Raw genomic sequence first — 12,188 nt, forward strand, 5'->3', positions numbered from 1 at the left:
GCCCAGGCATCTATCAAAGAATTACTTATGTCTCTGGAAGTGCGTGTTTAGAAAAGGCTCCCCACCCACCTGGGCTTGGCAGGGTGCGGCCTGGCTGGACTCTTGGGCTACCTTTTAGAGAGGGCTATCCTTCATGGAGTGGGCATGCCTCTCTTCTACTCCAACCTGAGAGCTTGCCCCTGTCCAGCAGAGAGGCTGAGGCCACAAGGAGGCAGGCAGCGTCCCAGGATAAACGGAGCAGGGTGACATCAAAGCCCAGCTTCCAGATCCAACAAGTGAAGCCTTCAGCTCTCTCTGGCCTTTCGTCCAGGGTGTTCTGAGCTCCTGCCTCACTTCTCTCTGACAGGGCAGATATTTGGTTTATGAGGAACTGGATTCTTTCCTTTCTCAGGAAGAGAGGGCTAAGGGAGAAAACAAGGGGAAGAAAACAGGAGGAGAATGTGAGAGACGGGAGCTGCAGGAGGGGTGTGGGAACCAGAAAGACGGAGCCTGGAGGCAGCTACAGGAAGTGCCTGGGTCCAACAAGCAGCCAGATAATCCCCAAAGTTTGTACAGCGTGTGAGTTCATTGAGTTCATGGCCCTGGGCGCTTGACTCTTCAACATTATAGACCTCCCCATGGGCTCCATCCCTGATCCCAGGGTCTCTTTCCCTTTTGTTGAGTCTGGAAAGCCTGGGCAGTGGAGCTCTTCCCACAGCTCAGCCTCCCTGCACCTCAGGGCACGGTGCACTCACTCTGGGGTTGGCTGTCAGCAGCTTCTTTCCCCCAAGTCCTTGAGTTGACCTTCTCTGTCTCTCAGCGACCAATACCATCCCTCAGTTCTCTAACCACACAGCTAAGCTTCTGACCCTTACACAGATCTCCACCTATGACCTGGCTCCAGAGGTCACCAACCCATTTGACCACTGGGTAATGTCCCATCCTCAAACTACAGATCAATTCCAAGGGAAAAGTAGTAGTAGCCTCATACACCTGTCCCTGCACAGGTGTTCAAGCATGCGGCACTCTACCCATCTTACAGCGACAGCAATGAAGTCCTGCCCAGGGTGCAGGCCATCCCTTCCCCGACACATCCCGGCAGTCCTCCAGTCCTCCGCCTGCTCGCTCAGAGGCTTTCGCTTCCTTCATTACTCTGCAGTTACCCAAGGGCGAAGACCATGCCTCTTCCTACCATTTCCCAATGTGTGACACTATGTATATTAACAATACATTGTCAATAGTGATTAGTCAACTAAGCGCCTATAAGAAAGGCTTGGCTCTACAAGTCCACTAAGAACAGTGGACTGGGAAAGATGGTCTGAGAAGTTGGCTGGAGGAAGGAGGCAGCAAGGATTAAAACAGTGGCCAAACTTTCTTTCTGTATCCATCCACAGTGAGTGCCTGCTATGTACCTCAAGAAAGAAGTTGCAATTTTGTAGTGACTTCTTTGTTGCTGACAGTTCAACTTTGACCAAGTGTCCAAGAAGACAGGTGGTCACTGATGGGGGAAGTGAGCTTCCTGGAACAAACAGGGGTGCACGCGCTCACCAGCCCATCTCCTCTCCTCCTCCCACTAAGCAAGGAAGTAGCAGCCCCCGGTTCTACTCCTACCACACGCAGGCAAGGCTGCCTAGCTTGTGAATGGAGACGAGTACCCCTGGCTTCTAGGGAACAGACAGCACATATGGCCTGGCTCAAGGAAACCCAGTCTCCTTCTTAAAGAAGTTTGAAAGGGAGAAAAGGTGCTAGTTAAAGGGCCTCCAAGAATTCCAATCTCACAGATGACACCACTTGGCAAGACCAGGAGCAACCAGCAGTGATATCTGGCACCTGGGACAGCTCAGACCTTCCAGGCTACTCCTTGCTGGCTCTCCCAGATCCAGGTAGTTCTCAGGGCTGTGAAGCCGGGCCTGACTACCATCAGCTAAGGAGACCTTCCCCTAGATCACTCCAAGAAGCCTGTGCGTGAAGAAGGCACAATGCTGCTACCCTGAAACCCCGACCAGCCTCAAAGCAAATCATCTTTTAATTCTTAAACACCAAGTATTTAATTTATGCTGTACCTCAAATGTCAAGTCCACCTCCCAACACATAGCTTTGAAACCACGTAAGGAGGCCTAACACTTTCCATATGGTGAAGACATGGGGCCTTTTAATTGTGCCAACTGGTATCATTCAAGGGTAATTCCCCTGGAATCCAGAATTCAGGCAGCAGCTGGATCGGCCCCCAATCTCATCACCCAACCCTACCCGGGCCCCATGCAGCATGCCTGCACCCTCCTAATCTTCCCTAAATATCAAAATGTGCTAGGTGCCCCCTAATCAAATTACCAAAGTGCCTAGCAGCCGCCTTTGATCTACAGAGGGGCTGGCTTGGCCCCAAGCCCCCAACCTATTTCTGCAAGCAGTTTTGCTGTAAAAGAACAAAAGGATCATAGTGCACGGAGTAAAGGTTGTTTTGAATCTGATTACACACATGCACACACGCATGTGTGCCCACGCTCACAGTATGGACAGAGGTTCCTAGGAAGCTTCATCGTCCAGCCACTGCTCACCTAGGATTTCCACTGGGTGGTCTCTTACTGCGTGCTGCTTGGTTTCTACCGTCTCTTGGAGATGAATGTGCTTTAGCCTCTAATTCTGCTCAGTACATTGCGTCTCAGGCATGCATTGGCTCCGTCTACTGTCCTTCGTTCACAGTGCCTTTATGTTTCCTGTCATTCACCACCTCTCTCCTTTGAGTTTATAGTCCCTTGTACCTCATCAAACATCCCCAGGGAGGCAAAAGCCCAGACCTTAACCTGGGTCTCACCAGGTGAGCTGACAGTGGAAGGGTGTAGGGGGAAGAGCACAAACATCGGGGCCCCTCCATAAATGTCACCCTCTCAGCCCCGGGCTCTACTCTTTTCTAAGATTTATCTACCTCGACACTGACATGGAGGAGAACATGACTGGGCCCATTTTACAGATGTGTTTATCAAGATACACAGAGTTAAAGTGACTTGCACAAGGTGACGAGCTACAGTGCAGAGCCTGACCTCAGTCATTTCGATATGTTGGGGGGTAGGCTGAGCTGAGTGCTTGCGTGGCTACCCTCACACCCTAGGGATATGCATGCAACCTGGATCCTGCCCCAGATATGGCGTAGGTAGGGCTCCTCTTGCTTCTTCCTCCCCTGCACCTGGTTCCTGTGGACATGGTGGCAACTGTCTGTGCCTCTCGCTGGGAATCAGGCAATGCTGGGCTTCACACACACTGACTCTAGAAAGGGAGACAACTTAGTCTACCCCAGCTGGCTGCAGCTCCAGAGGGTTATGGGGAGATTAAGGTAATAGAAGCAATGTGCTTGGCACATACAGGCGCTCAGGCAACAGTAGACTTCACAGCAATAATAATGTTGTCAGTTGGATAAGTCAGTAATGTGCCCCCAGCCACTTTGGTGGCAGGACAAATAGAGAGGCGGACACAGAGGCCTTCACCAAGATAGGCCTGGTACTGGCTATAGGAAGCTGCCAGCCCTGGAAGCCTGCAGACTGCTGGAGTCCACACCCATCAACATCCTGATGATATCATGGAAGGACCTGCCAGCCACCCCTCCCATACCAGTGGGACTCAGGGAAGTGACAGAACTGAAATGGACTCACCACTGGCCTGCCCAGCACCCTCACTGTCCCTGCCATTTCAGCATTCATTCTTACCTTCCCAACTACGACCACTTGAACCCAGTATTTTTCTCTGTATTGGCTTTGAATCCTCCCGCTTTCAACTCTGATTCATCTTAAGTGATAACATCCATGAAATCATGTGTTTGATGTCCTAGTTATTTTTTTCTCTGATTAAAAAAGATAGATACCTATAAAGATTAAAGATACTCCCCCTAAAGACCACCTGAATTGCTTCACAGGCCACCACCAGCGCGACCCCACACTTTGGCTCGGCCTGCTCCTTTTCTAGGGCTGATGCATGGCCCCACTACTGTGACCACCACAGGTTGGAACCCAGGCATCCAGATCTGTTATTAAGATCCACTCTCAAGGAAGCAGAGACCTCCCCCCACCCCACTCAACATCTTTGATGGCTGGGCCCACCCTCTTAACTATCCAACACATGTCACACTGATGGCTCTATGCCTCACATCTTCAAAAGGACTTTGAACAAATATTAATGACCCCTCCTTTTCAGAGAGGGGGGTGAGCCAGGAAGGCGAGCAAGCACCATCCATCCCATGCTGTCCTCAGCTGGGGGAAGAAACCAGGCAACGAAATTCCGTGACTTCAGCAAAGCCACAGGCTTAAGCAGGGGCCCCCTCCCCCTTCTTCATTTCCCCCAATGGCAACTTTTACTGGCTTGCATTCCTCTTGCTGGGAACACTACTATTTAATTAAAAACGACAGACTTTTGTTTTCCTCTCCTTATTCCCCCTCCCTCCCATCCTCCCAGCCTGGATGCCAAGGAGACCCACCAAAAACATGCGGGTAACATTTGTTATGGCTTTGAAGATAAAAGTCAATTGAAGCAAGCCCTCGCTGTATTTCAAGTTTCCCCTCTAGCACGGAGTAAAAGCTGCCTGGCAGTTTAGGAAAAAAAGAGAGAGGAGAGAGAGAAAGAGGAGAGCGACAGAGCCTAAATAAATGTCATTCTGCAAGAATACTTTATGAAAATAAACAGGCTGAAAAAAAAAACAAAACCTGATTAATGGAAATCCTCTCTGTTGGCCTGTATTGAGCCGCAAATGCATCTGCTCATATGTCTAAATTGGATTGTTTTCATTGGTCCTTAGATAAATAAGTACATCAAAAACTAGGAATGGTGGGGGAAGGAGAAGTTTGTGGTTCTGTTAAAAGGCTCTAAATGCAGTGCCTCCACCCCCTGGGCCCAGTTCTGACCTTTCTACTAGGGTAGCAGCCCCAGTCCCAGTCAGCCAGAAAACTGGAGGGCCAGGGGAGAGAAAGCTTGAGCTACACAGTAGAGAGGGAGCTTATCCCAGAGAGAGAGGGTATTTAACACACCACATACACACGCATGAACACACACGCGCACGCACATGCACATGGTGACAAGCATGCCACCTCCCTGCAATGGTGCTGCCAGGTGCCACCACCCAACCACACACACATGCCATCTCCCTGCAATGATGCTGACAGATGCCACCACCCAAACACACACACACACCACACACACGCACGCACGCACAAAGACTCCACCAGCCTCACCCAGAGAACAAGACCAAAGAACTAACCAGACCTGAGGCTCAATCTGTTCCCTCTCCAAGTTTAAAAAAAAAATTAAATGTCACATCAAAAAGTTGATTCATCCTTTGATCCTCGGCTTGCAAGAGTTCCACGCAGACCATCTGAGAGCCCTGTGCAGAGTTCTGGAGCTCACAGGACATCTGTGAACACCAGTCCCAGGCCAGACACAGGGGCTGGACTCACTCACTCCCCCATCCCACTTGCCCCTGCAGAACAGCTCTAGCCTCAAGACGCCCCTGGGTAGAAAGAGGGTGTACCCAGACCACCATACAAAATCCCCCACCCTACGCCCCTCCCGCCTCTAAGGGCCACACTAAGGGGACAGCCAGGTCTCAGTGCCTCCAAACTCTACACTCGGATGGCAGATGGCACTGATGAATGCCACAGACACAGTTGGAGGTGGCCACAGATCCTGGGCCAGCACAGCTCTGCCCTCTACCCAGACACTCCTGCCTCTAGTCCTAACCCCTCCCTGTGGAAAAGCTGGCCATAAAAGCAAAGCAGAGGAGGCCTCCCCCCACGCACACACACAACAAAGCACAGCTTCCCCACCCACTGGACCTGTATCACCTCCTCCCTGGCACTTCCTCCCCAAGCAACTCTCTGTGCCCAACTGGGCGGGAGATAGGTGCCAGATTGATCGACAAGATCCTCCAAAGTATGGGGCACATGCTGTTGGGACACACTGAGAAGGGATTTGGGGACACAGACAATGTGCCAACAGGATGTTGAAAGTTGTGGGGGGAGGCGGTTCGTAGACCCTCTCCAAAACTGAAAGGGTGGAACAGAGTGGGGGCCATACCCGTGTGCCTCGACCCACAGTGCCTGCCAATCTCAGCTGTCGGGGTCCTGAGACGCTGCCTGGACAGCGCTGCCTCCCGATCCACTCCTCGATGCCTTTCCTTGCCCAAGCAGCGCTCACAGCAAAGCTGTCACCTGAGGCGGGAAGAACACGAAGACCTTGAGTCTGGGCCCCCCTCCCCCCTCAGCTGGCAAAAAGTTACCTGGGAATGAAGGGAATGAGACAGAGAGGCACAACCCGGAGAGTAAAGACTTGGCAGGAGGGTCAAGCGCCCGACGGAGCAGAATCTAAAAGAGGAAGGTAGCTAAGAAAGGGGGCTCGGCGAGATACTAAGTGCAAGGATTCAGAGGGTGAAAAGGAGTACGCAGTATCCTGAGTGAAGGAGTTAGGGGATCGGAGGAAGGAGCGCGGGAGTCAGGACTGTGGAGAAAAGAGCTGAGGGTCAGGAGAGGGGGTGCAGTGGACGCAGAGGCCAAGTTCTCCAGAGAAGGGGCTGGCGGCCAGAAGGAAGGTGCAAGATCTTGGGGGTCTGAAGAGAAGACGCCACCAAAGTGGATGGGGTTAGGGTTAGTAGTGGGAGCACTGGGCTATGGGGAACGGGTAAAGGGACAGAGGGGCCCCAAAGAGCGCTCCCGGGGCGGGGCTGGGGGCTGGGGCAGTCCTGGTAATGAGATCCAGCGGCTGGGCCGGCCGCGCCGCCTCCCTCAAGCCCCCCCCACCCCCGGGCCGGTGGCCCGCGCTCCTACCTTCCGGGCTCTCCCTGCGCTTGCACACGGCGGCTGCGGGAACATCGCGCGCGGTGGCGGCGGCGGCGGCGGGAGCCGGAAAGAAAGGAGAGGGAGAGTTAGCACCGGCGGGAGGACGCGGGGCCGCGGCCGGCGAGCGGGCGGGGGACACTGACCCGGCTTCGAGTGAAGTTTCCCCATGCTGGGGCGCCGCGGCGGAGCGTCCTAAGCCATGCGTCCGGCCGCCGACCCCGCGCCAGCCTCGCTCGCCTCCTCCTCACAGTCCGCGCGCCGAGCGCAGCCCCAGGAGGCGCCGGGACACTCTCCTGCCGCCGTCGCCGCGGCCGGACTGACGCCCAGGCGCGCCGAGCCCCCTGCCCGCCGCCGCGGCCCCGCGCCTCCCCAAGCGCCCATTGGCCGGCCGCGGCCCATCAAAGGCTAGGCGGACGCTGCGGGGCGGGTAGAGGCGGGGCCTGCCGAGGGGCGGGCCCATGGAGGGCGTGGTCTGGGCGCGGGGCGGGGCCTTTGTGGGGAGGGGCTTTGGATGTGCTGAGCCCCTAGCCCCCTACGCAGACCCAGGGGCGGGAATGGGGACCGGGCGGAGGCTCTGACCGCCGGATAGTGGAGCAGCGCTGCCCTCGCTGGTGGTACTGCGACTTCCCTCTTCTCTGTGATTCCTCGGAGCCGTCAGAATGAGACTAGATAGCTCGAATTCACAGTTGGGGAAACTGAGGTCGCGACCGGTAGCCTTAGCTGCCCGGGCACACGCGTCTAAAGCTCTCCCACGGTGTTGTCCCTTCCCAGACTTCCCGTGCCTGGCCTTCTGCAGAAAGTGGTCCGTATTTCCAGCCGCGTGCCCCCCCCCCCCCCCCCCCCTTTTTTGACTCCTCTTTCATTTGGGAGTCAGGTAGAAATCACCAGGACACCTCGCAGGCCAGTGCGGGTTCAGCCCACTCCTGTTAACGACAAGTGTCCAGATGCCTAGAACTGTCCTCCAGTCGCTAGCAACTCCTCGCCCATGGGTTCGTGAGTGCCCAACTGGAGTCGGGGCGAGCTGCCAAGCTGTGAGGCTGGGAGCGGTGAACCGCCCGGTCTTTGATCTTTCTAAGTTTCCGTTCCCCCCCCCTCCCCCCTGCAGTTCTCCAGACCCCAAGGGCCTGTTTGTTTTGTCTGGGGAGGTCTCTGCAAAGGGGAGGGAGACTTGAAGGCTTCCATCCCACCTTTGTGGTCCTGAGAATGCTGTCTCTGCTGGCCACACCGGGGCCGGGCGCTAAGGCTCATCCCGGTATCTGGCGTGTGAGCGTGGGAAAGAACCAGTTCTGCTATTAAAGCTAGACTAGGCTGCTGGCCTCAGTTTTATGATCTGTACAATGGATACATAGTTCTACCCTTTTTTGCTTGCTCCCTGTGCAGCGCTACTCAATAGAAACAGGTGAGCTACGTTTGTCATTTTAGACATACAAGTAGTCACTTCGTAGAAGGCGCTCTGAGCTATGTCTTCAGCCCTAGGCACCACAATTTTTGAAAAGTTAAAAGAAACAGGTGTTTCAGCCAGATGGCTCAGCTGGTAAAGGTGCTTGCCACCAAGCCTGGGGATCTGTCTCATCCCCAGAGATCATGTGGTCACAAGAGAGACCCAGCTGCTGCAAAATTGTCCTCTGACCTCCACATGAGTGCTGTGGCACTTAAGTGTCCACATACATATTCACATTACTAAATAAATAAATGTAGTTTAAAAATTAAAAAAGAAACAAGTGAAATTAGTTTGACCCACTATAGCCAAAACAGCATCAATACTTAATAAGTTGTCACATTCTTTTTTTCCCACTGTCTTTAAAGTCTGGTGTGCATTTTACACTTATACACATCTCAAGCAGAAGAGCCACACTGCTGCAAGTGGCTTTGCATGTGGCTTGTGCCTTCTGTAACTGTGAAATACAACTCTTAGCGTCTACTACCTGTCTCAAGAGAGCCCAGAGCGGTGTGACGCTCCAGAATCTTCATCCCTCTTCATGTTTTCACACCCTGTTTAGAGGAAATGACAGCTCCTCTGAGCGCACACCTAAATCTCTTGCAGGATGTACTCCTTCAAGCATGGCTGGGACCTGATAAAACAGCAAACGTGTACAGTTGATTTTTTTTTAGCTTGTTTTGAGTCAAGGGTTCACATTGTAGCCCAGGCTGGTCTTGAAATTGCAACGATGTTCTTGCTTTAGCCTCCTGCACCCTGGGATTGCAGATCTAAGCCACCACACTTGGTCGGCTGTCGGTTGTATGTTGTCCTATCTTTAGTGCCTATTGTATTTCTGTGCCCATCACCCTCACAATCACTTCTGTTTTGTTTTGGGGTTTGGGTTTTGTTTGTTTGAGACAGGGTTTCTCTGTAGCTTTGGAGCCTGTCCTGGAACTCTCTTTAGACCAGGCTGGCCCTCGAACTCACAGAGATCCGCCTGCCTCTGCCTCCCGAGTGCTGAGATTAAAGGTGTGCGCCACCACCGCCCTGCTCTCACAGTCACTCTTGATGCAGACTTTTGTACTTGTGGAAACGACAGATCCTGTTGGGTAGGCTCGGAGAGGTGGGTTACTTGCCCAGGGAGTTACCCATCACACAGCTGATGAGTGGTCCTCCTTAAGAACCAACCTCAAAGGCTCCTTCACTGGCACTCATTTTTCACAACCCCCCAGGTTTCCAGCACATTCCAAGCCTGAGATCTGGAAAGAAACAGTAAGTACCAGCTATGTGGTAAAATAACTATGTATCTGAATAAATTGGATGGTGCCACTTTCATGGGCCTGCCACCCCCCCCCCATCCCCATGTCCCAGGTGGAGGAAGAGAGACAAGAAACAGCAACCATGGTGAATGGCACACGACAGCGTGTATCCAGGAAAGGGTTAATATTGTCCAAGCCAGACAGGGAGACTGCCAAAGGCCTATTATGCCCAGGACACCCCCAGAACCACCTGGCCCAGATGTCTAGGGAGAGGCATGTGAGCTGTGAGGAAATAGAAGAGCAGACCCAGGAACTAGGAGAGAGCACCCAGGTCCTAAGTCCTGAGCTGACAGAGAACACCCTGCAGAGCCCTTGCTACAGACATGGAGTTCCTGTGGGGTCCCTGCCTGTCTTTCTCACCCACACCCACACCAGTGCCAGGGGCTCCGAAATCAAAGCAAAACTCTTTCTCACAGAGCTTAGAATGATGGTGACTTCCTTAAACCTGTCATGGCTTTCTTCTTTCATGAGAAAACAGTATCCCCTCTGCCCCTTGGGAATGTCTCTTTGCAGTTCAAAAAGAGATAAAAGCAAGGACTAAAACTCTGTAGTTACCAGCTTGAGTCTTAGGGGAAGTAAATCCCAAGTGTCTGGCCAGACACAGGGCCCCGCCAGGCGCCTGGGACTTTGCTGCTGCTGGACCCTGACCACTTTCACCTACGCCCTCCCCTGACCCTGGCATGAGAAGCCAGAAAGTGGGCCAGGTGGAGCCAGGATCACTTGTCTAGGATTCTCAGGATGAACTCCCTAGCTGCCACCAGGGCACCACCTACCTCGAGTGGCTCTTTGCCCTCTGCGGGCTCCCCCACCCCATCACTTGCTGTCTTTTTCTGTTTTAATAATTTATCTAGCCCATTTTCTTGGGCTGTATACTTACAGTGACACATCTCTTTCTTTGAAGATTTCCCTTCCTTTGGGGGAGGAGAGCAGGAGAGGAAGGCCATGAAGAGATAAGAGAAAGAGGTTAGAACCACCGGCTGCATGGGGCTGCAGATGGCACGAGGCTGATTCAAGGAAATCTGTCAGATGAAGGGCAAGATTTTTTTTTCCAAAAACCCCATCACCCTGGTTGGCTGCCCATATCCCATGTTAAGCTATCTGATCTGGCTCCTGTCAAATGCCACTTCCTAGGATAGAAACCCTCCTTGGCCTTCCATACTCAAGGCACAGTCTCTAAACAGCCAGGCACCTACCCCTCTGCATCTAGTTGGTTCTCCATTTTTAATAAATAGGCTGGTTTTCCTCCTGTGGCTCCCTCTGGGCTCCCACTCTCTTACCTCTCCTGGTGTAGTCCCTAACACAGTCCCATCCGCAGTATGGAGCCTCAGCCCTGGGGTGAGTTATAGTCCGTAAGAGGTAGAAACATCATCTGGGGCCAGGCGTGCTGGCTCGGGCTTGAAATCCCAGCACTTGGGAGGTGAAGGCGTTGTGAGTTGGAGGCCAACCTGGGCTATATAACGAGACTAGGATCAGGGAAAAGAACTAACTCCCAGTTCCCCCTGGTTCCTTGCAAGCCCCTGCCTTGTGGCAATTCTATGTTCCCTGCGAAGCTAGGACTGCTGGGTCTGGGAGACCTGCTTGTGAGGTGGAGGGATGTGGGTGTAACCCAGGAGGAAGGATGGAGGTCTCAAGACTAAGAGCCTGAAACAAGAGTGGTAATTGGAGACCAGTAAAGGTGCACATCCGGGGAAGTGAGGAAGGAGCTAGTCTGGCGTCAAGGGCAGATGGCAGCTGTCACTTGTTACTTGCTTGGCCCTAGGCTCTAGCCTCTTTCCCACTGCTCTAAAGCCTAGGTGAACTCTCACCACATCCCTGAGCCAGCGACACAGCTCAGCCATGGGACACTACCACAGCTATAATCCAGGAAGCCAGTTGGCTGAAGAAGGATTGGGAAAGAGGCAGCTAGGAGCTGCACAGCCCCAGCGCTGACTCTGGGAAATGCAATGGAAGAAAATGGGCTCCCTAGAACCATATTTGGACTTTAAAAGAAAGCGGACAGAAGGTAGGCACCCATCTCCTCCAAATGCTGGCTGAATGCAACATTTGTGGCAGGAACTCCTCCTGGTCTAGAACGTTGTCCCAAGTTCAGGGCATGGACACCCTTTGTCCCACAGAGAAGCTCTCTAATCATTTTTTTTTTTACAAGAGAGAGAAGTCTTTGGGTTTTGTTCATTTTCCATCAAATGCAGCCAACATAGGCTCAACCCCCACACCTGGTCTCCCTGCCCATGAGACGGAAGGAAGCACAGGCCAGCTTAACAGTTCTCTTTTGTGTACTTATGTGCACGTGGTGGGTGTGATTGGTAGGGGTGTGCGTGTGTACTCATGCATGCGGATGGGCAGCGACCAGGGTAGGTATCTTCCTCAGTCACTCTCCACTTTATTGAGACAGGATCCCTCAGTGAACCTGGTGATCACCAATTCTCTTGGACTCTTGTGTGGTCTGCAAGCCCCAGGGATACACCTGCCTCCTCTTTCTCAGCTTTGGGATTACAGGAGTGCATACCTTTGCACCTGTTTTGGTAGTGGTGGTTTGTTGTTTGTTTTGTTTTGTTGTTTTTTTTTTTTGGCTTGGTTTTTGCATTTGCATTTTTTGTTTTCGTTTTTTAAGCATAGTTTCTGGAGCTAAAATAGGTCCTCATTCTTACATAGGAAGCA

At 52.8% G+C, this 12,188-nt stretch overlaps 1 protein-coding gene across 1 annotated transcript in view; it reads right to left on the reverse strand.

The window, feature by feature from the left end:
• The window catches only part of Nkd1 (NKD inhibitor of WNT signaling pathway 1), a 69,233-nt gene extending 62,143 nt beyond the window's left edge, over positions 1–7,090 (reverse strand). The window contains exons 1-3 of the mRNA XM_038313332.1: positions 6,935–7,090; positions 6,780–6,812; positions 6,034–6,167 (exon numbers count right to left, since the gene is read on the reverse strand). Of these exons, the coding sequence (XP_038169260.1) occupies positions 6,034–6,167; positions 6,780–6,812; positions 6,935–6,959 (192 nt within the window). The 5' untranslated portion in view covers positions 6,960–7,090. The remainder of the gene's footprint in view (positions 1–6,033; positions 6,168–6,779; positions 6,813–6,934) is intronic.
• Positions 7,091–12,188: the final 5,098 nt, after the last annotated feature.

Source organism: Arvicola amphibius, chromosome 15 (genome assembly GCF_903992535.2).
Source record: "Arvicola amphibius chromosome 15, mArvAmp1.2, whole genome shotgun sequence".
NCBI classification, from domain to species: Eukaryota; Metazoa; Chordata; class Mammalia; order Rodentia; family Cricetidae; genus Arvicola; species Arvicola amphibius.